This window comes from Nothobranchius furzeri, chromosome 5 (assembly GCF_043380555.1).
Source record: "Nothobranchius furzeri strain GRZ-AD chromosome 5, NfurGRZ-RIMD1, whole genome shotgun sequence".
NCBI classification, from domain to species: Eukaryota; Metazoa; Chordata; class Actinopteri; order Cyprinodontiformes; family Nothobranchiidae; genus Nothobranchius; species Nothobranchius furzeri.
In genome coordinates this window covers 3,664,205-3,691,810 of record NC_091745.1, presented here as the reverse complement: position 1 = coordinate 3,691,810, position 27,606 = coordinate 3,664,205, and the positions used below count along the sequence as shown (strand labels likewise).

The 27,606-nt window shown below is 41.3% G+C and overlaps 7 protein-coding genes across 10 annotated transcripts; 3 read left to right on the top strand and 4 right to left on the bottom strand.

Annotated features, from left to right (window-relative positions):
- Positions 1-4,857: 4,857 nt before the first annotated feature.
- Positions 4,858-5,603, bottom strand: LOC107378593 (hemoglobin subunit beta). Its single transcript, XM_015948902.3, has 3 exons — positions 5,426-5,603; positions 5,129-5,351; positions 4,858-5,046 (listed from the first exon to the last, which is right to left on the bottom strand). The coding sequence occupies exons 1-3, from the start codon at positions 5,515-5,517 to the stop codon at positions 4,918-4,920; spliced, it is 444 nt and encodes a 147-aa protein (XP_015804388.3). The 5' UTR covers positions 5,518-5,603; the 3' UTR covers positions 4,858-4,917.
- Positions 5,604-6,246: 643 nt separating this feature from the next.
- LOC107378376 (hemoglobin embryonic subunit alpha-like) lies at positions 6,247-9,003 on the top strand. 2 transcript variants are annotated; one of them, XR_008563119.2, is made up of 5 exons: positions 6,247-7,531; positions 7,605-7,812; positions 7,901-8,061; positions 8,233-8,331; positions 8,429-9,003. XR_008563119.2 is itself a non-coding variant. In XM_070551353.1 (3 exons), exons 1-3 carry the CDS (start codon positions 7,437-7,439, stop codon positions 8,027-8,029), a joined length of 432 nt encoding a protein of 143 aa, XP_070407454.1. In that variant the 5' UTR covers positions 6,247-7,436; the 3' UTR covers positions 8,030-8,077. The 2 variants fall into 2 exon arrangements, 1 of the variants encoding a protein (XP_070407454.1); XM_070551353.1 differs by lacking the exons at positions 8,233-8,331; positions 8,429-9,003 and having other exon boundaries at positions 7,901-8,077.
- Positions 9,004-12,398: 3,395 nt separating this feature from the next.
- LOC107378373 (hemoglobin cathodic subunit beta) lies at positions 12,399-22,690 on the bottom strand. Of its 3 annotated transcripts, XM_070551351.1 has the most exons (4): positions 21,420-22,690; positions 20,597-20,819; positions 20,415-20,529; positions 12,399-12,531 (listed from the first exon to the last, which is right to left on the bottom strand). In XM_070551351.1, exons 1-4 carry the CDS (start codon positions 21,509-21,511, stop codon positions 12,521-12,523), a joined length of 441 nt encoding a protein of 146 aa, XP_070407452.1. In that variant the 5' UTR covers positions 21,512-22,690; the 3' UTR covers positions 12,399-12,520. The 3 variants fall into 3 exon arrangements, with proteins under 3 accessions (XP_070407452.1, XP_015804040.1, XP_070407453.1); XM_015948554.3 differs by lacking the exon at positions 12,399-12,531 and having other exon boundaries at positions 20,369-20,529; XM_070551352.1 differs by lacking the exon at positions 12,399-12,531 and having other exon boundaries at positions 20,369-20,529; positions 21,443-22,690.
- LOC107378375 (hemoglobin subunit beta) lies at positions 13,579-14,350 on the top strand. Its single transcript, XM_015948556.3, has 3 exons — positions 13,579-13,733; positions 13,821-14,043; positions 14,127-14,350. Exons 1-3 carry the CDS (start codon positions 13,642-13,644, stop codon positions 14,253-14,255), a joined length of 444 nt encoding a protein of 147 aa, XP_015804042.1. The 5' UTR covers positions 13,579-13,641; the 3' UTR covers positions 14,256-14,350.
- LOC107378371 (hemoglobin subunit alpha-2) lies at positions 15,309-16,738 on the bottom strand. The gene is made up of 3 exons (XM_015948552.3): positions 16,579-16,738; positions 16,298-16,505; positions 15,309-15,519 (listed from the first exon to the last, which is right to left on the bottom strand). Exons 1-3 carry the CDS (start codon positions 16,671-16,673, stop codon positions 15,391-15,393), a joined length of 432 nt encoding a protein of 143 aa, XP_015804038.1. The 5' UTR covers positions 16,674-16,738; the 3' UTR covers positions 15,309-15,390.
- A 233-nt stretch (positions 22,691-22,923) lies between the features above and the next one.
- On the bottom strand, positions 22,924-24,359 carry LOC107378372 (hemoglobin subunit beta-A). Its single transcript, XM_015948553.3, has 3 exons — positions 23,568-24,359; positions 23,250-23,472; positions 22,924-23,166 (listed from the first exon to the last, which is right to left on the bottom strand). The coding sequence occupies exons 1-3, from the start codon at positions 23,657-23,659 to the stop codon at positions 23,035-23,037; spliced, it is 447 nt and encodes a 148-aa protein (XP_015804039.1). The 5' UTR covers positions 23,660-24,359; the 3' UTR covers positions 22,924-23,034.
- Positions 24,360-24,380: 21 nt separating this feature from the next.
- On the top strand, positions 24,381-25,199 carry LOC107378374 (hemoglobin subunit alpha-A). Its single transcript, XM_015948555.3, has 3 exons — positions 24,381-24,596; positions 24,684-24,891; positions 24,973-25,199. The coding sequence occupies exons 1-3, from the start codon at positions 24,502-24,504 to the stop codon at positions 25,099-25,101; spliced, it is 432 nt and encodes a 143-aa protein (XP_015804041.1). The 5' UTR covers positions 24,381-24,501; the 3' UTR covers positions 25,102-25,199.
- Positions 25,200-27,606: the final 2,407 nt, after the last annotated feature.

Genomic DNA, 27,606 nt, shown 5'->3' with positions numbered 1-27,606 from the left:
TGCCAGAAACTCCAGAAGACACAGGTGGGGGCCTCAACTATCGCCTGGATTAAAGACTACCTGACAAACAGACCACAGTTTGTGAGGCTGAAGAACTGCACATCAAACCAGGCGATCAGTAACATTGGAGCACCACAGGGAACTGTACTCTCACCATTCCTTTTCACCCTGTACACCTCAGACTTCCAGTACAAATCAGAGACCTGTCATCTACAGAAATACTCAGATGACTCTGCAGTCGTCGGGTGTATCAGAGATGGACAGGAAGCTGAGTACAGAGAGCTGGTGGAGCGCTTAGGGGCATGGTGTGGAAACAATCATCTGACCTTGAACGTGAACAAAACAAAGGAGATTATTTTAGACTTCAGAAGAAACAGGGTGGAGTCAAACACTGTTTCCATCATAGGAGAAGAAGTGGAGGTGGTTGAGCAATACAAATACCTTGGAGTTCACCTGGACAACAGATTGGACTGGAGAAAGAACAGTGAAGCCGCTTACAAGAAGGGACACAGCAGACTGCACTTCTTGAGGACACTTAGGTCCTTCAATGTCTGTAGCAAGATGCTGCAGATCTTCTACAAGTCTGTTGTTGAGAGTGTAATCTCTTCAGCCATCGTCTGTTGGGGTAGCAGCATCAGAAGCAGGGACCTGAAAAGGCTCAACAGCCTAATAAAAAGGCTGGTTCTGTTCTGGGGACGACTGTGGAACCACTGGAGGAGATAATGCAAAGAAGGATTCTCCTGAGAATCAAGAAAATGATGGACAACCCTGAGCATTCTCTTCACAAGACTGTCCGACAACGGAAGAGTGTCTTCAGTCAGAGGCTTCTTCAGTTTGGCTGCAACACTGACCGCTACTGGAGATCCTTCCTGCCAACAGCCATTGTAATATACAACAACTCTATGATGACTTGATTATTATTATTATTATTATGAGCTACTACAGCAATCAATTTCCCTCTGGGATTAATAAAGTATTTTTGAATTGAATTGAATTTGGTGATTTCAAAGACCAGAACGGAGCAGACCCACTGTGCTCCAATTTAAAAAGCCGTTCGGTTTCCTTCCCCGCATCTAATAAACTTTTGTTAGGCTGACCGAGGAGCTTCACCATGACTGATATTTTCACATTCACTATAAATGGGAAATAGATGTCGCCCTAAGAATAAAAATGCTAATGTGCATCCAAGACCAAACATGTCCAATCCTTCGTACTTTTGGACACCAAAGTGAACTTCTGGTGCTCTGTAGCCAATAGGCTGAAAAGTAACATACTATGAAAGTCAGCTGTTTTACAGGCAAGTCCAAAATCAATCAACTTAGCCTTGAAGTGTTGTGAATCATGATCAACGAGCACAGTGTTGATAGATTTTATATCTGTATCAGAGGCGCCAATGCTTTTCAGTGCACTGAGAGCTACAAGAATCTGTTGTGCGATTGCTCGAATCTCAGCCACACTGGGTGGTTACCAACCTAGTTTGCCAAGCAGATCAAACACATTCCAGGGTGGCCTTTTATTGTGGGCAGTATAAGGTACACCTGTGCACTACTCATGATGTCAGATCAGCATCTTGACATGACACACCTGTGAGGTGGGATGGATTATCTCAGCAAAGCAGAAGTGCTCACTATCACACATTTAGACTGATTTGTGAACAATGTTTGAGAGAAATTGTAATATTGTGTATCTGGAATGAATTTTAGATCTTTAAGTCCATCTCATCAAAAATCGGAGCAGAAACAAAGGTGTTGCGTTTATATGTTTTTGAGTGTATATATATATATATATATATATATATATATATATATATATATATATATATATATATATATATATATATATATATATATATATATATATGCGTGTGTGTGTGTGTGTGTGTGTGTGTGTGTGTGTGTGTGTACATATATGTATATTTACATATATATGTTTATACATACATATATACATATATATATATATATATATATATATATATATATATATATATATATATATATATATATACACACACACACACATATACACACACACACACATTCATACTTGTGTACACGTGTGTGTATATATATCAATATATATATATATATATATATATATATATATATATATATATATATATATATATATATATATATATATATATACATACATACATATATTTATTATTATTAATAATTGATTTCATTTATTATTAAAATAGAAACAAAACAATACTAACAAATAAATTGAGGTTTCTCAAACCAATAAAATGAAAAGGGAACAGAAAGAAGAAAACTTATGTTATTTGTCCCTTTTTAACTAAAATGAAATTTTTACAATGAAATAACAATAATTATAAATTAACCTATACTAAGTAATTGCTCGACTGGTTAGCTGACTTGAGTTCAATTTGGAAAGAAGAAAGAGAAAATTAATAGTAATAATAACAATTCAACAAGCAAAAGGATTTTTGCACATATACCTACATATATACATTAAAGTGCATCGCATGCCCATATGCTTGCACATGCTTCATCTATACATATCCTTATAGACATACACATATATCCACTACATATACACATACACATGCATACATACATATTTATACATACACACATGAATATACCTACACACATCTCTATTGTTTATACACACACACACACACACACACACACACACACACACACACACACACACACACACACACACACACACACACACACACACGAGCAGCATTCTCTTGTAGGAGCCGGGATTGAACCTGCAACCTTTCGATTACTGGACAATCTGCTCTACCTCCTGAGCTACTGCTGTCCCTTTGTGCAAGTTTCATGTCTATCAAATTATCAAAAAACTTTTCATTTTACAGAACGATATTTCAAATAAATTTTAACAATTTCATTTTTTTAATGAACAAACAAGTAGAAACACAGACAGCAGGGAAGGGTTAACACTAAAGAGCCAGAGCAGCTTCCAGGAATAGATGTCAGCACCTCGGACAGCTCCGCCGCCAGATCATTGAGAATATGAGGATAATGCTGTTATTGCTGCCCTTGAAACGGTATTTTTTTTAAAAAGCTGAGCCAAAGTAAGTAGCCATATTTTTATTTTTATCAATATCATTATTATTTTAATTAACTTACTGAACCTCAGGATCAAATAGACAAAACTATCCTATATCCTCCGCAGCTCAGTATTTAATTCATTTTTATAGAAATCTTTTGGACACAGTCCTGCTGCCGTAGCAAAAATAAATGTCCAAAGCTCTTTACATTTGCATACAATTTATTGTATCCAGTTTTACAAGCTATTATACAAATATCCATGTTTTGTATGATTTCCTGCTGCATCTCTTGCTCTGGTAAAGTAAAAAATTAAAACCCACCACTCCCTATATTTACAGAAAACAAAACCCCTACAAATAAACTTTGCAAAAACCTTAACAATTATAAGTAACCCAAGAGCAAAAACCCAACACATTTCTAAAGAATGAGAAAATAATAAATAGCTCCAACAACACTAGGAATGAATTCATGAGTTTCCTGATTTATTGTCAATTAAAAACTTTTTATTTTCGAATTTTCTCAAACAAACGCTGGGATGTAGAGATAAGGTCGACCTACAATCACTCTGTTGGAGCACAACAGTGTTTGACGATCCTGATGCACACAATAGGACTTTATTCTGTATACAAACTGTGCTGTAAAGCAGCAGGTTGAAGTGTCCCGTTCAAGAGCGCCCTCTACAGTATTAATTACACATTTTGTGTTAATGTAGTTTTGTAGTCCAACGTTAATGCGATTTCAGTCATTCGAAGAGATACATTTAAACGTTTAGTTTGGGATATTATTTTTTTATTGAACTACATTTTAAATGTCGGTTTGTGCGCTTTGTGCGTTCAGTTAAGAATAAAGCAGATGCAGAATTTTCCTCTTATAAAAAGTAAATCGTTTTGGCCACTAAATGTCCCCTACAGGCCACCGTCGTCCATGTCTCGGCTGATTTATCAGTGCAGCCACAGGGGCGACTCAGTGACAGAGATTAAGACTATCTTCTTTGTTGCTGCATGATTTGTTTCTGTTGTTTTAACATCATTGTCCTTTTTTATGTCGGGTGTAGTTTGAAGGTTAAAAGTTTCCTCTGAGTTCACTAACCGCCCGGATTAAACACCGTCCCCAGAACTTGTGCACATTTACGCACGGCGGATTACTCAGAGACAAGTCAGCAGAAAACGTTGGATGAAAATCAGAATTTCAACTCGTGAGAAATTGTGTGCACAAAAGTTGGGAGTTTTTCATCCAAACCTGTAAGACAAGAGCAAATAAACGGTCAGGTGTTTTTAATAGATTTAAAGGTTTATGAATAAAGTAGCGCACCCAAGTTTTTTTAGAAGATTTCTTGTTATGGAAATTTTATGTTTATTAATTCTTGATAATTGACTCAATCAACTGAATGTAATATGTATTGCTCTATACCTCTTTGCATTTCCACTTATTCAGACACACCCACACAAGCCACACACACACACACACACACACACACACACACACACACACACACACACACACACACACACACATTCTTGACCTCTCTCTCTCTCTCTCTCTCTCTCTCTCTCTCTCCCTCGCATAGGATCTCACTTTAATTCCTTTCTTATCTCTTGGTATAAACTCTGTGACCAGATGTTCAGGGCATTTTGCCTCGTGCATTATGGCACAGTTATAACTGTTTGACTTGTCTGTTCATTGTCTCCTTTTTCTCTTCGACTACAGGAAATGGGTTATTGATAAACATATTGATAAAATCCATGACATATCTATAAATTGTCGCCTTTGGCATATGCTGCTTGCAATAAAATAAACTAGCAGAGTATTTGTTGAAAAAGCTTGTTTTATTTATTCACTCAGAGAGACTTTGAACTCCGCTGGAGTTCTAGTAGTATTGCTTCCTCAGAGAAGCCACCACCACTGCCAGGAACTTCTCAAAAGCTGCGTGGACTTCCGGAGTGAAGGCTTTGCCTAGCTGACCTGCTACAACGATGGTGACGCAGTCGGCCAGGAGCTGCAACAAAATGCAACATGCGTCAGAGCGCAGAGCGCAGGTGCCGCGTGCGTGAACATTAATGGATGAAACGTGACTATACCTTAAAGTTATCAGGGTCCACCTGCAGCTTCTCAGAGTGGAGGATGCTCAGTTGTGTGTACGCGTTCTTGATGTCGTCCAGGTTCTTCGCAGCCATCTCCAGAGCACCCATGATCACTTTGCCATGAGCCTTCACCTTGGGATTTGACGCTATGGCAGCAGCGTTGAAGAGGTTTCCAAATTTACCAAAATACCTCTGGGTCCAGGGGTAGACAGTCAGACATCTGAGGGGGGAAAACACACATGTATCGGTCTGTTCTGGAAGAGAGGGGGCAGTGGAGAGGGGAAAGAGCATGACCTGGAAAGAGCTGCAGAACCGACGACTCCACTGTCAATCTTGGAGAAGATGTCCTTGATGGTGGCGCGCTCGAAGTCTGTCCACTTGACCATTTCGCCTGATAGTAGATTTTTTTTTCCACTCTGGTCTGCAGGAGCAGAGCATCTGTTTTATAAACGGACAGCCCCCTCCTCCAAAGTTATGAGATGGGTGGTGAGTGGTATCGATGATGGATTTGAAAACCTGATAATGCGTCAGCGTCCGGCATGTTCTAGAAGAGAGGAGGGTTTCTCCTGTTAGCAGTCCAAATTAGTGGAGAATAAATCACCAACTTTAAGGCACATAAGTTCTACTGCACAAAAACTGTTATCTCCTCACTTTATACTTTACATCTCTTTAATTTAATTAACTCAAATATTTTTAGTTAAAATAATTTAGTAAATCACCCTTATTTTAGAAATGATGTTTGAAAATCCAAACAGCAGCTTTAACTCACTTTGAAACATGGAAACATGTAATTTAGTAGTTTACTTAGTTTATCAAATGTCTGTTTATCTCTCTCTCTCTCTCTCTCTCTCTCTCTCTTTCTTTCTTTCTTTCTTTCTTTCTTTCTTTCTTTCTTTCTTTCTTCCTCTGAGAGTGAGCCTTTCCTTCTTTTTTCTTTGTGAAAAGTTAGTTAGTTAGTTAGTTAGTTAGTTAGTTAGTTAGTTAGTTAGTTAGTACATCACTCATCAGTGACTCCCAAATGAACAAGTTGCATGGTTTACCAGATTATTCAAAATTTTCTAAATTGAATTGAAGTTTTTCACATTAACTTTTTACATTATGAATTATCTGTTATTATAATTGCTCAGACAGTATCAAATAAAGCAGAGATCTTGAGTGACAAATAAAAAGATGCACTGATTTCACACATATTTGAGGTAAAGTAGTTTAATAAATTATGTCGTCTAGAATCAACGCTGTATTTTCATTAGGAAGAATGATTTTAATATATGTTTGAAACTCCATCAATCTTTTCTCTTCCGCTCATCCAGAGTCGGGTCGCGGGGGCAGCAAGTTGAGAGGCCCAGACTTTCCTCTCCCCAGTCACTTGGGCCAGCTTGTCTGAGGGAATCCCAAGGCGTTCGCTGGCCAGGCGAGAGACATAGTCCTTCTAAAGTGTCCCGGGTCTTCTGTTGGGTCTTCTCCTGGTTGGACATGCCCAGAAAACCTCGCCAGGGAGACGTCCAGGAGGCATCCTAATCAGATGCCTGAGCCACCTCAACTGGCTCCTCTGCGTGGAGGAGCAGCGGGTCTACTCTAGCCCCTCCTGGATGACTGAGCTTCTAACCCTATCTCTAAGGGAGAGCCCAGACAGCCTGCAGAGAAAACTAATTTTGGCCGCTTGTATCTGCGATCTCGTTCTTTCGGTCACTAGCTCATGACCATAGGTGAGGGTGGGAACGTTGATTGACCGGTAAATCGAGAGCTTCGCCTTCTGACTCAGCTCTCTCTTCACCACGACAGACCGGTACAACGCCCACATCACTGCAGATGCAGCACCAATCCGCCTATCGATCTTGCACTCCATATTTCCCTCACTCGTGAACAAGACTCCAAGATACTTAACTCCTCCACTTGGGGCAGGACCTTATCCCTGACCCAGACAAGGCGTTCTACCCTTTTCCGACAAAACTGTTTAAAACTCAACATATTTTATTTTTTAGGGATCTCGTCGCCTCCAGAGTCCTTTAGTTTTAATACTTAAAGTTCAAATCTTCATTTATTCTGGTTCAAGTTTTTCACTTGCAGCAGAATGAAAATCAGCACCTCCAGCAGCCCTTTGTGTCATTGTGGCTTCTTGTCTTTAGAGTGACCTTTTTGTCTTTATCTCCAGAGAGGAGTGACACAGATCTGTAATCAGCTGAAACACAAGAGCATACACATCTCAGACGTGGGCCCGGGTGTGTCCTTGGCCCGTGTCATCTACAAAAACCTCAGACGTTTGTCCTGAAAGTGGCATTCACACCAGAAAATATCTACCTGCAACATGAGTCTCACAACTAAGGACAAGGACACTGTCAAGGCCTTCTGGACCAAAGTGTCAGGCAAGGCGGAGGACATCGGCTCAGATGCTCTGTCCAGGTCAACAAAACTCTAAAGTCTAATTTGCACAGACTATATATTGTTTGCCTCATGCATTGTCTTCTGTCTCCAGGATGTTGCTGGTTTACCCCCAAACCAAGACCTACTTTGCCCACTGGAAAGACCTGAGCCCCAGCTCTGCCCCGGTGAAGAAGCACGGCAGGACGGTGATGTCTGGAATTGGGGATGCTGTGAGCAAGATCGACAATCTGACATCAGGTCTCCTCAACCTCAGCGAGCTGCATGCCTTCACTCTGAGAGTGGATCCTGCAAACTTCAAGGTAAAGAGACTGGGTTACTCTTTAGCATGTCTCGCTGGAATTCAATGGGATAAATATAAAAGTTATTGTGTAATTTTATTTCATGCAGATTCTCTCCCACAACCTCCTGGTGGTTTTTGCCATCATGTTCCCCAGCTACTTCACCCCTGAGGTCCATGTAGCCATGGACAAGTTCCTGTCAGCCGTGGCGCTGGCTCTGTCCGAGAAATACAGATAACCTGCAGGAACAGAAACAGCCCCATCACCCCTGTATGTCTGCTTTCTTTTAAATAAATGATATTGAATGCAACAAAACTGTTTGTGTTTTTTGTTGTGGGTGAATTTTTCGTTATACATGTTGTTGCAGTCGTGTGAACAGGGTTAAACTGTCACGGTTGGAGGTGAGTGAAAACACCTGACTCTCATTCTGTTTGAGTGCAGATGGGCGGAACTGGAGAGCAGCGAGCCATCTGCCATCATCAGTAGGCTTCTTAAGGAGCAGGGAGACGCACCTCAGCGCTGGATGATTACTCAATCTTGGTAGAGCTACCTGAGTGTCACGAGCCTTTTATCTTTTGACTATTGTCTTCCGAGCTTCGTTCCGAGTAACCTCACCCTGCTTCTCCCTCTCCTTCAGGTCGATCCTCCACTTACAGAACCTGCCATAAATCACGGATCCACGCCTGTCTCCCGCTCCAGCCTCTTCTGACCAGCCAGCTCTCTGCCGCCTCCGCACCCTCCCCCCTCTCAGGACTCCGAGGATTCACCCTGTCGTCCTGCCACTCACCTGCCAACCGGACCCTCCTCTCTCCTCTCCTCCCTACCCCGAACTCTGAGCCCCAGGATTTTGGACTAAAAAAGGAACTGAGCTAAGCTCCTAATCATCACCTGCCTTTAACGGTGCTCCTTTAGTTGAGATTAATAAATTATCTGCTTTTTTCTCACCCATCCTCCTGACTCTGAAGTTGATTCTGTATGTCTTGGGTCAGACGGTTAACCCCAAACACGACATAAAGCAGGAACAGAATGAAGTTCAGACTTGTGGGTCCTACAGAAGCAGCAGACTAAATGGGTAAACAGTACCGCAGAATCACACCACTTTAGGATTCTTCACAGGTGTTTTTTTACTAAAGACAAACTGCTCTACAGGTGTATACATCAGGTGTGTACAGTGTCAAAGTGTTGCAGAGCAACACCGTGAAACCTGAGTTTAAACACTTTAACTCAGAATAACAAGGATGATAAATTCATTTTAAGATTATGTCTTGAGTTTTTGAAAATAAAGTATTATTTGCTGGGCATGACTCTTGAAAAGTCAGGATGAATCAAAAGTTTCATTTGAATTGAGCCAAAATACAATTAAAACCTTTCTGTGAATTAGATGCGTGTGAATAAAAATCAGAAACACTGAAAGGTCTCAGAAGAGTCAGAAATGGAATAAATACAATCAACTGAAACAATAAAACAGAATATAAACAACGTTTTAGTTATGAAAACATATCAAACTGTCTTCCTTGAACCGTCACCTTATCGTGGTGGAGGAGTTTGAGTGCCCTAATGGTCCTAGGAGCTATGTTGTCTGGGGCACTTTGTGCCCCTGATAGGGTCTCTCATGACAAATTGGTCTTAGGTGAAGGGTGTGACAAAGAACGGTTCACAGGATCTTTCATGGAAGAAAATTCAAAGAGTCGGAGTACCCGGTCCGGAGGGTTACCGGGGTTCCACCCTGGAGCCAGGCCTGGGGCCAGTGAGCGAGCGCCTGGTGGCCGGGCTTTCGGCCCAGCCCGAGCCAGATACATGGGCTCATCCAACTGTGGGCCCACCACCTGCAGGAGGAACATGAAGGGTCCAGTGCAGTGTGGATTGAGTGGCAGACCGAAGCGGGAACCTTGGCGGTCCGATCCCCGGACAAGAAAACTGGTTATTGGGACATGGAACGTCACCTCGCTGGCGGGGAAGGAGCAGGAGCTTGTGGCAGAGTTTGAGCGGTACCGGCTAGATATAGTCGGACTCACCTCGACACATAGCATTGGCTCTGGAACCCAAGTCCTTGAGAGGGGTTGGACACTCTCCTTTGCTGGAGTTGCTCCGGGTGAGAGGCGGAGGGCTGGGGTTGGCTTTCTGTTAGCCCCAAGACTCTCTGCCTGTGTGTTGGGGTTTACCCCTGGGGACAAGAGGGTAGCTTCCCTGCGCCTTCGGGTCGTGGACTGGGTTCTGACTGTTGTTTGTGCTTATGGGCCAAATATCAGTTCAGAGTACCCACCCTTTTTGGAGTCCCTGGGACGAGTGCTAGATAGTGCTCCATCAGGGGACTCCATTGTCCTGCTGGGGGACTTCAATGCTCACGTGGGCAATGACAGCTTGACCTGGAGGGGTGTGATTGGGAGGAACAGCCCGCCTGATCTGAACTCGAGTGGTGTTTCGTTATTGGACTTCTGTGCAAGCCGCAGTTTGGCCATAACGAACACCATGTTCGAACATAAGGATGCCCACCGGTACACTTGGTACCAGGGCAGCATAGGTCGCAGGTTGATGATAGACTTTGTAGTTGTATCATCTGACCTGCGGCCGTATGTTTTGGACACCCGAGTGAAGAGAGGGGCGGAGCTGTCAACTGATCACCACCTGGTGGTGAGTTGGATCAGATGGCAGGGGAAGATGCCCCGTAGACCTGGCAGACCCAAACACATAGTGAGGGTCTGCTGGGAACGCCTGGCAGAAGAACCTGTCAAGACGGTCTTCAACTCCCACCTCCGGCAGAGCTTTGACCGTGTCCCGAGAGCAGTGGGGGACATCGACTCTGAGTGGGCCTTGTTCCACTCTGCGATTGTTGAGGTGGCTGTTGCTTGCTGTGGTCGCATGGTGGCCGGTGCCAGTTGTGGTGGCAATCCCTGTACCCGCTGATGGACACCAGAGGTTCGGGGAGCCGTCATGCTTAAGAAGGAGGCCTACAGGGCGTGGCTGGTCTGTGGGTCTCCGGGGGCAGCAGACAGGTACCGGATAGGCAAGCGGGGTGCAGCAGTGGCAGTTGCCGAGGCAAAATCTCGGGCGTGGGAGGAGTTTGGTGAGGCCATGGAGAAAGACCATCGATTGGCTCCAAAGAGGTTCTGGCAAACTGTCCAGCGCCTCGGGAGAGGAGGGACTCGGAGTAGAACCGCTGCTCCTCTGGATCGAAAGGAGTCAGTTGAGGTGGTTTGGGCATCTGGTCAGGATGCCTCCTGGATGCCTCCCCGGGGAGGTGTTTCGGGCATGTCCTGCCGGCAGGAGGCCCCCGGGTCGACCCAGGACAAGTTGGAGAGGTTACATCTCCAATCTGGTCCGGGAATGCCTTGGGATCCTGCTGGAGGAGCTGGTGGAAAAGGCCGGGGAGAGGACGGTCTGGAGCTCCCTAGTTGGGATGCTGCCCCCGCGACCCGGACCTGGATAAGCGGAGGAAGACGACGACGACGAACATTTCAAACTGAATCAAAAAGCTATCTCAGCTTTACCCTTTTTGCATTATTTTAATGCTCCAAAGGCACTGGAATAGAAACTGATCTGAAGTCTGTTTGTCTTTGCTCTAACATCTTTTGATGGGGAAATTCAAAAGGAGATGATGAGATTGGTCCCTGAGATTATTTCATGCTTTAGTTTCATTTTAAACCTTTGAGTGGTTGGAGATCCACAGAAGCAGGAAGTGTTTTGCTTTCAAATGATCACAGTGTTTCCTGTCTGTGCTCTTTGACTCCCTCCGAATGAACTCCGGTGTAATTCAGTGTGTTACGTCTGCGCTTTGATGTCTGTCAGCGCTTCACTGTACATGGTGACAAAAACACCACAGTGTTGTTTATTTATTTTATTTTGTCACGTGCTCACTTTTCTGTTTTATCTGTTTTCTTGTTTGCAGCATTTTTCCTGTATTTCTCAGGAGAGCCAAACATGGTTTCTGTTCTTGTTTTAACCTTCTTAAAGAGCCGCTGACATGGCTGCATCTGCAAAAGCAAAGAGAAATTCACCCACAGCAAAAAGCGGGAACGTTTTTATTGTATTTAACGGAAAGCGGACATGCGTACAGGTATTCTGCTGCTCTTTTCTACTGGTGATCAGCATTTCTCAGACAGAGCTGGAGCCACAGCTCCACGGATGGACCTCAGCGTGATCATTGTGGGAGAGAATCTGTCAGACCTTTTGCACAACATTCTACTCACAAACCTTCTAACCCCTGCTTCAAATCAGCATCAGAACTATGTAAACATCTGAAAAACCATCAGAGGCACACATGTTAAATACAGCCAGCTTCAGGCTGATCAGCATCTACGCGTCCACTCGTCACAGAGACAGGAAAACTTTCATGTGTTTTACATTGAAGTCGGACTGATCCGCTCAGAGAAGACACACGGCTCTCTCAGCCCAAGGAGACCCGAGGTCAGATCATCACTAAGTCCAACCACGATTGTAGCTCGGTGCTTTATCTCAGAAGTAGAACCGAGGAGGTTCTAGTCTGTGGAAACACCATCAGCATCCCGGAGAAAACATAGGAAACAAATACTTCAAGAGATTATAGCTGTAAATAAAAACACAGAGTTTTGATTACCTGGACAGGGAATCTGTTCCAGTTTCTTCCACCTTGTCAGACACTCAGAAGGTCCTGACCTTTGTCCTCAGCTGTGGGACTCATCCTGTGTAGAATTGTCCTGGTTGGAACGGTGTGTTGGACACAAACGTGAGGAGTTTTACTGATGACACCAAATCAGAACACACCTGTGGTTGAGATGAAGACATGAATCACATTTTAGCAGCTCTGAGTTTTTAATGGGAAACAAACGTGTAATAATGAAGTTTGAAACTGACTTTATTTAATACACTTTTATTACTATTGAAGTCAAAAACCTTTTTGTGTAATCTTAGAGTTTATTTCCATAAACTTTGTCTTAGTGTTTACCTTTTTGCTTATTTTAGAAAAATATTGTCATAATCTTTAATCACATTTGATTTGTTGCAGTTTTAAAGGAACAACCTTTCCTCTGTTTTGCGACCTTTTACGTTCACACTGCCTCTTCTGACTTCGCTCCACCTGTGTTATCTGTCGGCCGGATTCTAACAGCAGGAAAAACGTTAACAATCAATGGAAAACGCCCACATGACGCAGACTCAAAAATTCTGAGAAAAGCTTCAAAGCGCTGGAAAAAATAAAGATGCTATCGTTTTGTTCTCTGAAGCAAAAACAATATTAATGAATTATGAATCAAAACATCATTTTAATTTAAAACTGACATGGGAAGAAACATGTTTCTGTAGGCTTGATGCAAAGATGTAATAAATACAAGAATTTTTTGGGTTCAACTTTACGAGCATAAAATGTTTGATCTCTTCTTATTTTGTGTAGGATTTGGGTTCATTAGAAGGTGAAATTGACCAAAACCCTGTTGTTCTTCTAATACTTCTCTTTTTTTTATAAATTGGGGGAACCTAACTTCTCATTTAGTTGAAATGAAATAGTTATATTTTATGCCAAATTGAGCACAATCAAACCATTCTGAGATCAAATGAAGAGTCATCTGAGGCTCAAAAGTTCTTTTTTATGAAGAACATTCATGAAAAAGATCAAATTACCCGATTTCTTTTCCTTTGAGCTAATTTCCTCAACATGTTTTATTCACTTTTGTTTACTTTCCCCCTTGGTTGTTGAATTTAAACACACTTTTAGTTCTTTATCTTTTCTTTTCCAGTTCATTCCTTCACCCAGGCGACTCACAGCCACCTCCACCCATCTGATAACCCTGGGAGGAGCAGAGCTCTGTCTCTATAAAGGAGTGTTCTGGTCCTGCTGACCCCCACCACACCAGTGGAAAACATCTACAGTCAGGCAAAATGGTTAAATGGTCAGACTTTGAGCGCTCCACCATCCAGGACATCTTCGCCAAAATCGATAAAAATGTCGTGGGACCTGCAGCTCTTACCAGGTGAGACAAGAACATTTTACACTGACAAATGAAACCAGCCAGATTTCATGGCAAAGTGATGCATATTTGTTGTTCTTTTCTTCTCAGGTGTCTGACTGTCTACCCCTGGACTCAGAGATACTTTGGTGGTTTTGGAAACCTCTACAATGCTGACGCCATAGCAGCAAATCCCAAAGTGGCCGCTCATGGAAAAGTCGTCCTCAACAGTCTGGAAAATGGTGTGAAGAACCTGGATGACTTGAAGAATTTCTACAAGGACTTGAGTGTGCTTCACTCTGAGAAACTGCAAGTGGATCCTGACAATTTCAAGGTGAATTACCTTTCATAACATTTTAAATCACATTTCCTTCACGTTGCTGTCGTTTTGCTGAGGCATGTTGTGTTTTGCTGCAGCTCCTGACTGACTGCATCACCGTGGTTGTTGCCGGTCAGCTGGGTAAAGCCTTCACTCCTGAAGTCCACGCAGCTTTCAGCAAGTTCCTGGCTGTGGTGGTGGCCTCTCTGAGGAAGCAGTACTACTAGAGCTTCAGCAGAAGACACTCTGGCTCTTTTGTGTGTTTTAATCATGTCTCAGGAGGAGGAAACTAGTAAATAAAATGTTGTGCAAAAAAAAAAAAGAGGACTTCTGTTGCGCTTTTGTTCAGTTATGATGCTTTAAAATCCAACTCCTCTGTATAGGCTCATGAAACTGATCTGATCTATCAGAATGAAAGCACATTTTCTTTAGCTGGTCCCAAACCATCACACATTCCTGCTTAGATACTCGACTGCAATAAAAACCTAACAAAACTTAAATTTGGGGCAGCAGTAGCTCAGGTGGTAGAGCGGCTTGCCTCATGATGGGTTCGATTCCAGCTCCTGCCAGGGGTATTCTGCTGTTGTGTCCTTGGGCAAGACACTTCACCCAACTTGCCTGTGTTGGTGGTGGTCAGAGGGGCCGACGGTGCCAAAATGGCAGCCTCGCCTCTGTCAGACCGCCCCAGGGCAGCTGTGGCTACGTAGTAGCTTACCATCACTGGCAGTGTGTGAATGTGACAGCGTGTGAACATTTCCTAAAAGTGCTACATAAGTTTAATGCATTGTTATTATTATTAAATGAATTATGTCAAATAAGATTCATCTGTTGTGCGATTGAAGGTTTTTCAATTCAACCAACTGGTTAAACTGCTGCTGATGATCTAAAAACATGAACGTGTGCTTCCAAACAGCAGAAACATCTTCACTGAAAGTGTTCCCTCTTTCAGCGAAGGAGCAGTAAAATGTTTCAGTGGTAAACAACAAGAAACCCCTTTTTGTAACTTTTACATAAAGATTTGTTGTCTGAAATACTACCAAAAACATTTAAATAGAATAAAAATCAATCTGAGAACCTGCAGAAGATTCAGGTGTGATTCCTTCAGACTGGGCGGGTTTCCTGGTTAGGGTTAGACTTGTTCTGAACTCCTTCTCACGTCTGATCGGATGAAATTTGGACCTCGGTAATCTGGACTGTGTTCAAATGATGTAAGGGGTTAAAAATGAAAAATAATTTTAAACTCTGATTGAACGGATCGACAAACGTCACAACACCGTGAGTGTGTTTGATCTTTTATTGACATTGAGGCTGACGGAGAGGGTTTTGGCCTGAGCCTGTCTCTCATCTGCTCCTCCTGGCTGTTTATCTGTATTTCTCAGACAGGGCACGAGCCACAGCAGCCAGGAATTTGTCGATAGCCACGTGGACCTCAGGGGTGAAGTCACTGGGCAGCCTGATGGCCAAGACCACAAGGATGTTGTGGGCAAGGATCTGTGGAAAGATGACGACTGGATTAGTTTGAATAATCAACTTCAATAAAAATGTGAAAAAAAAGGGCTGATAAAAGGAGTCTAACTGCAGGATACTTTCACGTTCCTGTATTGTTACTGTGATAATTATCAAATGAACAAACACATCAATAATTAATTAAATCAGAATTTTAATAAATGAAGCTAGATTGAAATAGATGTAATGGTTTGCTGTTTTTTATTCTCATAATCTGGTGTGAGCAGCTTTGCCTCTTTATCTTCACCAGCAGACAGCTGAGAAAACTAGACAACAAGTGAAGTTAATTCAGCTAATTAAGCACCAAAGTCCCACTAAAGACGGGTTACTGGTGTTTATATAAACATGTAGCAGCATCTGTCACAGTGGTGTCCCACCCTGGTCCTGGAAAGCCCCCATCCTTCATGCTTTAGAGGTTCCACCACACCTGATTTGTGGAGCTTGGTGGTTTTGAACGGGTAATTCAAGCGCTGAAACAGGTGTGTTGGAGCAGAAAAACAACTAAAACATGCTGGATGAGGCTCAGGGCTGGGCATCCTTCGTTTTAAAGACATCTTCAGTCAGAAAGAATCAGCCTTTAAAACCTCTTGTAACATAAAACGACATTTGTACAGTTACACTTTTAAATAACAGTGTAAGAATGTCCGTCTCCACTGCAGAGGCAGCTGAAGGCTCGTCACGGGGTGGTTTTACTATGGTTTTTACGATGGTTCCATGATAAATTCCTGACTTTTTTTTGCGAGACAAAATCCCTTCCTGGTACCTTGAAGTTAGCAGGATCCACTCTCAGAGTGAAGGCGTGCAGCTCGCTGAGGTTCAGGAGACCTGCGGTCAGATCATCGATTTTGGACACGGCATCACCAACTCCAGCCATGATCGTAGCTCCGTGCTTCTTCACCGGGGCAGAGCCAGGGCTCAGGTCCTGCCAGTGGGCGAAGTAGGTCTTAGTCTGAGGGTAGACGACCAGCATCCTGGACAGGAGCACATGTTTGTGAATAAACAGATGAGTTAAATGATAACAGAGACTTTTAGAGTGTTCTTTACCTGGACAGAGCATCCTGGCCAATGTCTTCCGCCTTGGCAGACACTTTGCCCCAGAAGGCCTTGACAGTGTCCTTGTCCTTGGCTGTGAGACTCATCCTGTTGGCTAATTGTTTGGTTCGAATGCCGATCAGCAGGCAGTCATGGGGGGGTTTATATGTGAGACGGGGCATGGGCACAGCAGAGATGCCTCCAAGATATGTCAGCTTGGACACTTTCCAAGTGAGATAAACCAATTAGACACACAGAACGGCTCAACAAACCCATAGACCCTACTAATTCTGTTTAATATTCCCAACAGGATATTAAATGTTTTTGTACGAAAAGCACAACTGCAAGCCACAAACAACCAATTAATACATAATTAGACTCTAATTTATTCAGAGAACTCTAAGCACAAATCTGCAAAAAGTTCCAGAGTTTCTGCATGAAAACCACCTGAGCAGTTAAATCGATGACGTGTATTCCAGGGAAACTGATTTAAAAATCTATGTTCTGTAATTAATTAATGTTTGTTATCAGCAGAGACCAATATAAGGACTGATGCTGGAGAAGCTGTCACCAACATGTGTTTATCTAAACTTTGCAGGGCGTTCTCCAGCAGAGCAGAGAGATAATGGCTCAGTGTTGAAGGCTTCATCCTGTTACTCTGTGGTTTTACCTTCTTCGTGTTTAATTAGATGTGCGATCGTTAGTTTTAGGGCTAAAACACAGATATACTGATGCGGGAGAATCTACATCCTCAGGTCTAAACCCAAAAAACCTTTCTGTCCTCACATGCATGTCTTTTGATTCTCTTTCAGTGTTTGGGATTTTTGTGAAACAACAACAACAACAATAATAATAATAATAATATATTTATAATACCGGTACTACTACTACTACTAATAATAATAATAAAATATTTATAATACCGGTAATACTACTACTACTACTACTACTACTACTACTACTACTACTACTACTACTAATACTAATAATAATAATAATAATAATAATAATAATAATAAAATATTTATAATACCGGTAATACTTCTACTACTACTACTACTACTACTACTACTACTACTACTACTACTACTACTACTACTACTACTACTAATAATAATAATAATAATAATAATAAAATATTTATAATACCGGTAATACTTCTACTACTACTACTACTACTACTACTACTAATAATAATAATAATAATAATAATAATAATAATAATAAAATATTTATAATACCGGTAATACTACTACTACTACTACAACTACTACTACTACTACTAATAATAATAATAATAATAATAATAATAATAATAACATATTTATAATACCGGTAATACTACTACTACTACTACTACTACTACTACTACTACTACTACTACTACTACTACTACTACTACTACTAATAGTAATAATAATAACAACAACAGCAATAATAATAATAATAATAATAATAATAATAATAATAATAAAATATTTATAATACCAGTAATACTACTACTACTACTACTACTACTACTACTACTAGTAATAATAATAACAACAACAGCAATAATAATAATTATAATAATAATAATAATAATAAGTTCGATTTTCATTTAGGCCATTATGATCATAATTCCACCAAGTTTGTCTCTGGAGTTAATCAGAGCTCTTCATCCAGCAAACAGAAAAACTGTTTTGAACCAGTTCCCTTCGATAATGTTTCTAAACTCCTGGATCATTTGAGGTTTCTGTTTAGAAACAAAGGTTAAAGCTCTTCCCTTTTTTTTCTCAACCATCTTAAGAACAAAATACTTTCTACATTTTAAAGAACACATAACAGTTAGACTACAGTTCAGTTTATTCAGACAGAAATGAGACTTTTAGTAACCCGCACACACACAGTTGATACTTCATCAAAGACCAACATTTACCTTCCAAAAAAAAAAAAAAAGACCATTAAACCGGCCTTGGGTTGTGCTGGAGCGCCCTCGTGTGGACAGATAGCCACACAGGTCTTTCACAGTTTTACCATCTTTTTATTCACAGCTATGAATCTAATTAGTTTAATTCTTTTGTCTTTATTGATTTTCTTTATATTTGTGACCCACATGTGAAAGCAGGTAAATGTGACTGTAAAGACCTGTTTTTATGGTTTTACTGTCATCACATCCTCAGTAAACTACACATGGCTATTTACTTAGCATTTAAAAGTAATAATGAATGGATTATGCAATGAGCCAGTTAATATTGAGTTAAAGCAAATACTCCTCAGCCACGTGAGCTAAGATTATTATTTTCTGATGCCATCATATAGTGTTAATTAATTAACTTACTTATTCATTTATTTGCCATTGGATGTGTTAATAACATATGTATTTGTAGTTACAATTGTAAGTTTTTATTAGTGGTTCAACCAGAAATAAGTATATAAAAATATAAAAGTATAACAATGTCAGACCAGCATACACCACAATGTTTTTACCTGTTTTATTATACAGCTTTTACCTTAGAATGATTTCAGCAGCGATCAGCTTCTCTTACAACACAATAAAAATAATTACTGCACGTGGATTGAATGCATTTAAGATAGATATATCAAAATAGGAAATGATTTCGTTCTTTGGTGAAATTAAAGGGACCTTACGGAGTTTTGAATTTTTATGCTCGCGATTGCCCCCTCTGGCCAAAAGTGTAACGGCAGCTTCAATAGGAGGCTCGTGCACGAGGCGCGCATGCTGCACGTGCACACTCCAGACGGGGGTCAGCTTCACAGAGAGGGGCTGACTCTGGTGCAGCCACACCTTTGTGGTTCTGCAGCGAGCACCGCTTGGCTTCATGCGCGTTCACGCTCAGGCATAGCCCTTAGAACCGTTCTTTGAACGTTGTTTCAACTGTGCGCAAGCATATAAAAGTTACAGATACAAAATATACTATTGGCGATTAGCTTGCCTAGTTAAACTTTGGGCTTTTGTCCAGGAGACCCGGGTTCGATTCTTGATGTGAACATGGTTGTTTCAGGATTTTATTTTTACATAAATGATATATTCTTTTACAGTAAGATGCCCAAATTTTTATTTGAGACTCGTCGAACGGCATTCAATTCACAGATAAAAAAGATGTGGGTTCAACTTTCATTTTGGAACAAATTTTCAAGGGAATGGAATTATCTGAGCATGCAGGAGAACTGACCCATCATTAACCCTTGTCGGCTGTGCTGAAGACTCTTCAAAGAGAAAAGTACAGAACCAAATTATTTAATTAATTAGCTGCATGTTCTCCTGTCCTCTGTCCTCCGGGCCACACACACACACACACACACACACACACACACACACACACACACACACACACACACACACACACACACACACAAGGGACTGTCAGCTCTCAGAGCTCTGTGAAGCCAAGTGGAAGCAGCCTGTTCGACCCGAGCATCTCTCTTTTTCTGTGATTTTACAGAAAAACAGGCAATCACAGTAAAAATGCCAGGGCTCATTCTACAGGACCAGGGCATTGCAGGAGAACGTATGAAGAAGACATTTATTATTTCTATACATGTTTTGGCTGTCAAACTTCCATAATGCCCCTTAACAATTTACTCATAAATCAGTCACGTCTGAAGGCCCTGCAGTACCACATTTTCCCACCAGGATTCAGAAGAGTTCAAATTGGGAACAGTGGGAACATCTATCATCTGCACCTGACCTGTGGAAAATATTCCTAAACGGATCCAGCTAAACTCAGCTGTACTTAATTATACTTAATGCTTATTTAGTTCTGGTGAGGTGACAAACACACCGAACAGGCAGAAGCGGTGAGGTTTTTCCTCCTTTAGAGTTTGGAGGTTTTATTTGTACTGACTGTTCAAAGCTTCGACTACAGCGTACAGAAACTTGTGCCAGATCATGTGGACCGGAGGACTCAGAGCAGCCTTGAGTTTGCAGGCGATGCTGATGGTGATGCAGTCGGCCATCAGCTGTAAACAAAGAGACAGCGTCATTAACTCTGTGTGTGTGTGTGTGTGTGTGTGTGTGTGTCCATACTTTAAAGTTATCCGGATCCACTTTGAGTTTGTCATAGTGCAGCCTGCTCAGAGCCGAGTACGTCCCTTTGATGTCGTCCATGTTCTTCACAGCTAAGTCAAGAGCGTTCAGGACTACTTTCCCATGAGCGGCCACTTTAGCGTTGTTTAGAATGGCTGTGGTGGTGAAGATGTCCCCGAATCTACCAAAGTACCGCTCAGTCCAGGGGTACACGATCAGAGTCCTGTCCATGGAGGAGACACAGAGCTTCTTGAGGGAACAGGCCTCTTTTACATCAAATTATTCCACATTTCAGTAAAAGAAGGAAGAAAAACTCAAAGTTGTCTTTGTCTCCCTCCCAATGAATAAATAAATAAATAAATAAATAATACAAACAAAATAAATGTATGTCTATGCGTCTATTAAAAATGTCCGTGTGACAGATAATTCATCAGCTTTGAGAAGGACAGCTCCTCCGGCTTACATGGACCTCCCCTCACAAAAAGGAAGACAAGGATCCATCTGCTATTGTTTTGCTGGAGAAAACATCGTCGTTTCTACACAGCATTGTGAAAATCCACCTGTACACATGTCATGATGTCACCAGATAGTGTCTGTAATGTCCACTCTGGGGAATTAGAGCTTAGATTTGTTACAGTTTCTTATGCTTTTTCTCATTCTTTTATTTTATTTTTGTTAAAACATTTCTGAAATGAAAACTTTAACATAACAAGAGAACACATATATATGTGTACACTCTCATGGTTGTTTCATCACCAACTAATAGCGGTTAAATCCTGACATCAAACAACATAAAAACATGCGACGCACCGACAGACGCTACCTTGCTATTATTTGTGACCCAACCTCATCGATATCAACTTTTTCCCAGACTGATCTGATGGTCTCGCGCTCCTCTTCTGTCCATTTCACCATGACGTCACCGGATCGATGCAAGTATCGCTCTTCGTATCGGCGAATCAGATAAAGTATAAAGAACTATGTCCTCAAAAATGAAATGATTCTGTTTGCTTCTTTCAGTTGTAGTGAGTTTCCACCAGCCAGCTGCTCAACTCAGATTAAACTATTAACGTTCATTATCTGAATATTCAGCCTCACCCCGCCCAAATAAATGATGCGTGGCTCCAACGTGTTGATTAGAGGAACGAAAATTGGTGTTTGGAACCACAACTATAGTCATTTAGAGCATTATTCATGTGTAGTTTTCAGAATTGAAGCAGGGTAACAAAATAGTTACTTTTATATTTTTAATAAGGCTACTTCTTTCAACATCAGTGTGTTATCAGGCTTTTATGATGCAGGCTAAAGTAATACAATTAGAAAATGTTTCATAATACTGATTTATGAGCTGAATAGATCATGGTGTTGCCCCAGAGACCAGATCAGTCGCTTACCTGGTGCTGTTTAAAACACATAAATCACACAAAAACTAAATGCTTTTGAGGAAACTTTAAACAAATCTTTAATATTGTCGGGGTTTTCATAAGAAGTACATCACAATTATAACAAATAAAGGGCTGAAGTACCTGGCTCTGCATGTACTGAGTCTATTTCACATATTAGTTTCACCTTTTGGATTAAATTATTGAAATAAATGAACTTTTGCACCATATTCTAATTTGTGCAGTTTAACTTGTATGGCTGAAGCTTTTCTTCTAAAATGTATTGGATTAGTTTGAGTGGAAGTTTCTCCCTAAGACGATCTTCAAACTTTGACTTTTGACATTCTGGAAGAGCTCATATTAGTCTGTATAACTTATTAGAGCATGCACCGAACTTTTGTTAAATTAGTAAAAAACCTACGAACAAAACTAATCTAAAAATAAGGTAATTTCTGAAAAACCATCCTCTTCTACACATTATTATCATTATTTGTCTATTTTTTTCTATCTGTTTGTCTTTGAAAGACAAACAAAAGTATTATAATTGTTTTTATCATTAGTGCCGCCGAATGACTATAAAACCGCAACGATGACATGTTTTCTTGGTTTTATTATTTCTTTTGTGTGTGAGAGAACATTAAATGTCCAGAATGATGCTGACTGTGATTAGTTTTTTTGATGGTCTGGATTAGGCCTACATGACCTTCAGCTTCCTGGTGGTGGCAGATAACTCGTGCATTCTTTGTAACCCAATATGAAAATAACTACCAAACTGCATGAAGCATGATCAAAAGTGACCTGACAACTCAGGATTTTGGTCCAATAAGACAATTTTTGAACTCAATAATTAAAAAATGCACATAAAAACACATTTCTGTTTTGTTTTCAATGAATAAAACATCTAAAGAGAAGTAATTGAGTGAAGAATCTCACAGACTCATCAGATAATTTGAGGCTTTTTATTGATGTATCACGGCAGCATTTCACCAGATCAATGACTGTAGAATGACTTTTGGTGCTGCTGCACTTCTAGCAGGAGACAGAAGCTCCAGGTGCTCAGTGGTACTGTCTGCCCAGAGCAGAGACAACCACAGCCAGGAACTTCTGCCAGGCCTCCTGGAAACCAGCGGTGAAGACGCTGGGGCCAAACTTGGCAGCCACACACACAGAGATGCACTCAGCCAGAAGCTAAGAAACACAAAATAAAATAATTAGTGAAGGTTAGTAAACCAAACTACTTCATGTGTGTCCTGGTGTGGGAGGTGACATACCCTGAAGTTATCAGGATCCACATGGAGCTTCTCAGAGTGCATCACACTCAGCTTGGCGTAGGTGTTCTTGATGTTGTCCATGTTCTTCACAGCAGACTCCAGTCCACCCATCACTGTCTTTCCATGGTTGGCCACTTTGGGGTTTCCGAGGATGGCGGCGGTGGTGGAGAGGTCTCCAAAGGTCCCAAAGTATCTCTGAGTCCACGGAAACACGACCAGAAGCCTGGAGGTGAGAGAGGAGCAGCCACGAGTCTTAATAGTGCAACAGTAACAGTAATAATATTAGTGATGGTGTGTTGAGATGAGCTGACTGGGTACCTGGTCAAAGCCTGGGGTCCGATCTCACCCACATCGATGTTCGACCACAGGGTGGTGATGGCGCTGCGCTCGGCATCTGTCCACTCGACCATGTTGACGGCGTGAAGGTCTCCTTTGACTTCTCTCAAATATGTTCACTGATCAAAGATCTGGGTGTTAAACGCATCAATGAGGTCAGTATTTATTCATTACTGGGAGAGCCATCCCTCTGACACGGAGGAATGTGATTGGACGATGGGCAGATGCCACAACATGACGTAGGCAATGTGTGGGGCAGTGAGTGGTGAGTCTGCGGCTTGGCAGCGATTCCTGCCAATTCATCTCATTATCTTTAGCAACCAGCAGGTACTTTCTACTTCATGAACATTGTCATTTTTAACTTTGGTTTATTCTATGGTGTTTTTTCAGACGGATGTTTTCACTTTTCAAATGTAATTTTGTGCTAAATAAGACATTTCTGGAGGTTTTCAGGTTATTTAATTTTTTTAATTGATTTATTTCCCTAGATAAAGTAATAAAGTGGTTTTGTTGGCTAAGCAAAAGAAAAACAGACAAAAACTAAGAATTTGATAACAGCCCGTTAATACATTTGTCCAACATTAGACGAGAGACCATTGATAAATATGGATTTATCACAGAAACAGATGGCTACATAATTTCATTGTGGAAAGGTTGAGAGGTGATGTTGACAAATATCCCAGAAGTATTTACTGTAATCAACACTCCTTTACGCAGAAATGACGTGGTTTTAGAGGAGGGGTGACTTTATCAAACTAAGCTGGCAAAAAATTTTGGCAGTTTTGTTATCGGATGTTTCACAGGGGTTTGATACAAAGGCGTGGTGCAGTTTAGTTTGATATAAAAACAGCATGATTGGTCCACTTAAGCAGCATTTTTGATATTACATCCATTTGCTGACAACCTAAAGGCAGCCATGAGTCTCTCTGAGAAAGACAAGTCCGTAGTGAAGGCCTTCTGGGCCAAGGCTGAGGGGAAGTCTGCAGAACTGGGGGCTGAGGCCCTGGGCAGGTAAGAAAAATGCTTAATTAATTAATTTATTTATTTATTTGTTGTGTTTTTATTATTAGAATTTAACTATTATTTCTGTTTTCTTAGAATGCTGGTTGCCTACCCTCAGACCAAGACCTACTTCTCTCACTGGGGAGATCTGAGTCCCTCGTCTGCCAAAGTGAGGAAGCACGGTGCCACCATCATGGCAGCTCTGGGACAAGCTATCAAGAACATCGATAACCTCACTGGTCATCTGGCTTCCCTCAGTGAGCTGCACGCTTTTAAGCTGCGGGTGGATCCTGCCAACTTCAAGGTAACACGAACCTCCAGAGGTCTGGCTTTCTTCCTCTTCTTTGTTCTTTTAAGACTGACTTGAATACATCTTCTTTCACAGATCCTGGGCCACAACATCATCTTGGTCTTGGCCATGTACTTCCCTGGAGACTTCACTCCAGAGGTCCATGTCTCTGTCGACAAGTTCCTGCAGAATTTGGCCCTGGCTTTGTCTGAGAAGTACCGCTAAACCACAGCCAGACACAAGAATTGAACACGCAGCTCCCCAAGAATCACAACACTCATTCCTAAAATGTGGAAGCTTGCTCAATAAAATTTAAAAATAAAGTTGTGTTGGCTTCTTTATGAGTCGTGTCAAACACAAGGAGATTTTTCAGAGTGTGAAAACAGCAAAAAAAAAAAAAAAAAACGTAGACATGAAATGACTGACGCAGCAAATAAAAGTCAGGAACTCCATACCAGGAAAACAAGTATTCGAGAGGCTGATACAGGATGGATACAACACACATGGGGAAAGGTTACACAGTAGGAAGACTGGATCTCCTACCAAATGCTAAAAGATAGAAATACGACTTTGGTGCAGATTTAAACCTGTTGAGGGACGGAGCCTACACGGTGTTGAGTGGCACTTTTTTTAAACACACAGAAGCATGTAATCAGCAGACTATGAGGAATGGGATGGGACCAGGATGGGACTTTGGGAGTCAGCAGCTCAGATAGGTGGGTGGGGGTTGGGCCATTCAGAGCCCTACACAACAGCTAGAACCTTAAACTGAACCTGGTAGAGCACAGAGCCAGTGCAGTGATGGTAGATAGTAGTGATGTACAGTGAGGAACATACGTATTTGAACACCTTGCAATGTTGCAAGTTCTCCCACTTAGAAATCATGGAGGGGTCTGAAATTCACATTGTAGGTGCATTCCCACTGTGAGAGGCAGAATGTAAAAAAAAATTAAAATTCAGGAAATCACATTGTACGATTTGTAAAGAATTTATTTGTTTTGCACTGCTGGACATAAGTATTTGAACACCTGGCAATCAGCAAGAATTCTGACCCTCAAAGACCTGTTACTCTGCCTTTAAGAAGTCCACCTCTACTCCACTTAGTAATCTTAACTAGTAGCACCTGTCTGAGCTCTTTAAAGACACCTATCCACCCCACAGTCAGTCAGACTCCAGCTACTACCATGGGCAAGACCAACAAGCTGTCAAAAGAAACCAGAGACAAAATCGTGGCAGACAGCTGTTCAGTGGGAAGAGAGCAGTGTGTGTGTGCATGCGTGTCCCTTACTCTGACAAAATGTTATGAGGACACACACAGCTGTATCAGTGACAGAACAGGGAGTAAATTAATAAAATAATGTGGTTTAGAGTTCCCAAAAGCAATACAGCTCACGCCTGCCTTTGTTTATCTATATTACAGTAAGTTTTACTTAAGGTTAGGGTTAAGAGTAGACTGGCTATGGGTATGGTTAGTGTTAGCCAGGGTTGGGGTTAGGCACAATCCTGCCATTAAAATGAATGTGTGTGTGTGTGTGTGTGTGTGTGTGTGTGTGTGTGTGTGTGTGTGTGTGTGTGTGTGTGTGTGTGTGTGTGTGTGTGTGTGTGTGTGTGTGTGTGTGTTACTCACAGCACGTCTCAGTGAGAGACAGAGAGATGGCTTCGAATTTTTCATTCGGACTTATTAATCAGTCCCTTACAGATTAATAGTTACAGTTCGTTTGAACATCTTATTCTTAGTTTTCCTAATCCAGATTGCAAAACTGTAAAACCACTCTTGTTTGTAGTTTTATATCGTCCACCAGGCCCTTACTCTGAGTTTTTGGATCAGATCTCTGATTTTTTATCTGATTTGGTGCTAAATACTGATAAGGCCATTGTATTGGGGGATTTCAACATTCATGTGGACAATGAAAATGATAGCCTCAATGTAGCCTTTAGTAATATCTTAGACTCAATTGGTTTTACACAAGGAATACATAGCTCCACCCACTCCTGTCATCATTCATTGGACCTTGTGCTGACTTACGGCATAGAGTGTGAGGAAATAACGATATTTCCACATAATCCAGTCCTCTCGGACCACTTTCTGATAACCTTTGAGTTTTTTATAACTGAGTTCTCGAGACATGAAAGTAAATTTCCCTATAGTCGGTCTCTATCTGACAACGCAGTTGCATCTTTTAAATCAGCTGTTCCATCTTTACTGTCCTCAGCATCTCAGAGGCATGTAGCAGAGGGCAATATTTTCAGTTCTAGCCTCTCACAAATTGATGCCTTAGTTCATCATGTTAATTCCTCTTTACGTGTGGCATTAGATCAGTGGTTCTTAACCTTGTTGGAGGCACCGAACCCCACCAGTTTCATATGCTCATTCACCGAACCCTTCTTTAGTAAAAAATAAAATATGATTTTTTTTTTACTGGTGCACGAAATGAATTGTGCATTAATATCACCTTGTTCAAATAACAAAACCAACACAGTGCATGAACTCAAAACAACTTACCTCAGTGTGACTTCTGCTGTTGCCTTTGAGAGACCAGTTCAGATATGCGTGGCTTCACCTTGGAAAGTGCAAGTCTCATGTCATTTTCACAGCAAAGTCTGTTCCTTTTCTTAGTTTTTATATCCAGCATCCTCGAAAACGATTGCTCACAAAGATATGTTGTAACAAATGGTACAAAAAAATCCAGGGCTTTCTTAGCAATAACTGGATACTTTTCCATTTGTTGA

Excerpts from the sequence above, each read along its gene's own strand:
- LOC107378593 (XM_015948902.3), bottom strand. The coding sequence starts at position 5,517 with ATGGTCAAGTGGACAGACTTCGAGCGCGCCACCATCAAGGACATCTTC. Across the intron at positions 5,352-5,425 it reads GGTTCTGCAGCTCTTTCCAG|ATGTCTGACTGTCTACCCCT; the intron begins GTCATGCTCTTT and ends TTCCCCCCTCAG. Across the intron at positions 5,047-5,128 it reads TGGACCCTGATAACTTTAAG|CTCCTGGCCGACTGCGTCAC; the intron begins GTATAGTCACGT and ends ATTTTGTTGCAG.
- LOC107378376 (XM_070551353.1), top strand. The coding sequence starts at position 7,437 with ATGAGTCTCACAACTAAGGACAAGGACACTGTCAAGGCCTTCTGGACC. Across the intron at positions 7,532-7,604 it reads GGCTCAGATGCTCTGTCCAG|GATGTTGCTGGTTTACCCCC; the intron begins GTCAACAAAACT and ends TTCTGTCTCCAG. Across the intron at positions 7,813-7,900 it reads TGGATCCTGCAAACTTCAAG|ATTCTCTCCCACAACCTCCT; the intron begins GTAAAGAGACTG and ends TATTTCATGCAG.
- LOC107378375 (XM_015948556.3), top strand. The coding sequence starts at position 13,642 with ATGGTTAAATGGTCAGACTTTGAGCGCTCCACCATCCAGGACATCTTC. Across the intron at positions 13,734-13,820 it reads GGACCTGCAGCTCTTACCAG|GTGTCTGACTGTCTACCCCT; the intron begins GTGAGACAAGAA and ends TTTTCTTCTCAG. Across the intron at positions 14,044-14,126 it reads TGGATCCTGACAATTTCAAG|CTCCTGACTGACTGCATCAC; the intron begins GTGAATTACCTT and ends GTTTTGCTGCAG.
- LOC107378371 (XM_015948552.3), bottom strand. The coding sequence starts at position 16,673 with ATGAGTCTCACAGCCAAGGACAAGGACACTGTCAAGGCCTTCTGGGGC. Across the intron at positions 16,506-16,578 it reads GGCCAGGATGCTCTGTCCAG|GATGCTGGTCGTCTACCCTC; the intron begins GTAAAGAACACT and ends GCTCCTGTCCAG. Across the intron at positions 15,520-16,297 it reads TGGATCCTGCTAACTTCAAG|ATCCTTGCCCACAACATCCT; the intron begins GTACCAGGAAGG and ends ATCTTTCCACAG.
- LOC107378373 (XM_015948554.3), bottom strand. The coding sequence starts at position 21,511 with ATGGTGAAATGGACAGAAGAGGAGCGCGAGACCATCAGATCAGTCTGG. Across the intron at positions 20,820-21,419 it reads GGGTCACAAATAATAGCAAG|GACTCTGATCGTGTACCCCT; the intron begins GTAGCGTCTGTC and ends CTCCATGGACAG. Across the intron at positions 20,530-20,596 it reads TGGATCCGGATAACTTTAAA|CTGATGGCCGACTGCATCAC; the intron begins GTATGGACACAC and ends CTTTGTTTACAG.
- LOC107378372 (XM_015948553.3), bottom strand. The coding sequence starts at position 23,659 with ATGGTCGAGTGGACAGATGCCGAGCGCAGCGCCATCACCACCCTGTGG. Across the intron at positions 23,473-23,567 it reads GGACCCCAGGCTTTGACCAG|GCTTCTGGTCGTGTTTCCGT; the intron begins GTACCCAGTCAG and ends TCTCACCTCCAG. Across the intron at positions 23,167-23,249 it reads TGGATCCTGATAACTTCAGG|CTTCTGGCTGAGTGCATCTC; the intron begins GTATGTCACCTC and ends TGTGTTTCTTAG.
- LOC107378374 (XM_015948555.3), top strand. The coding sequence starts at position 24,502 with ATGAGTCTCTCTGAGAAAGACAAGTCCGTAGTGAAGGCCTTCTGGGCC. Across the intron at positions 24,597-24,683 it reads GGGGCTGAGGCCCTGGGCAG|AATGCTGGTTGCCTACCCTC; the intron begins GTAAGAAAAATG and ends CTGTTTTCTTAG. Across the intron at positions 24,892-24,972 it reads TGGATCCTGCCAACTTCAAG|ATCCTGGGCCACAACATCAT; the intron begins GTAACACGAACC and ends CTTCTTTCACAG.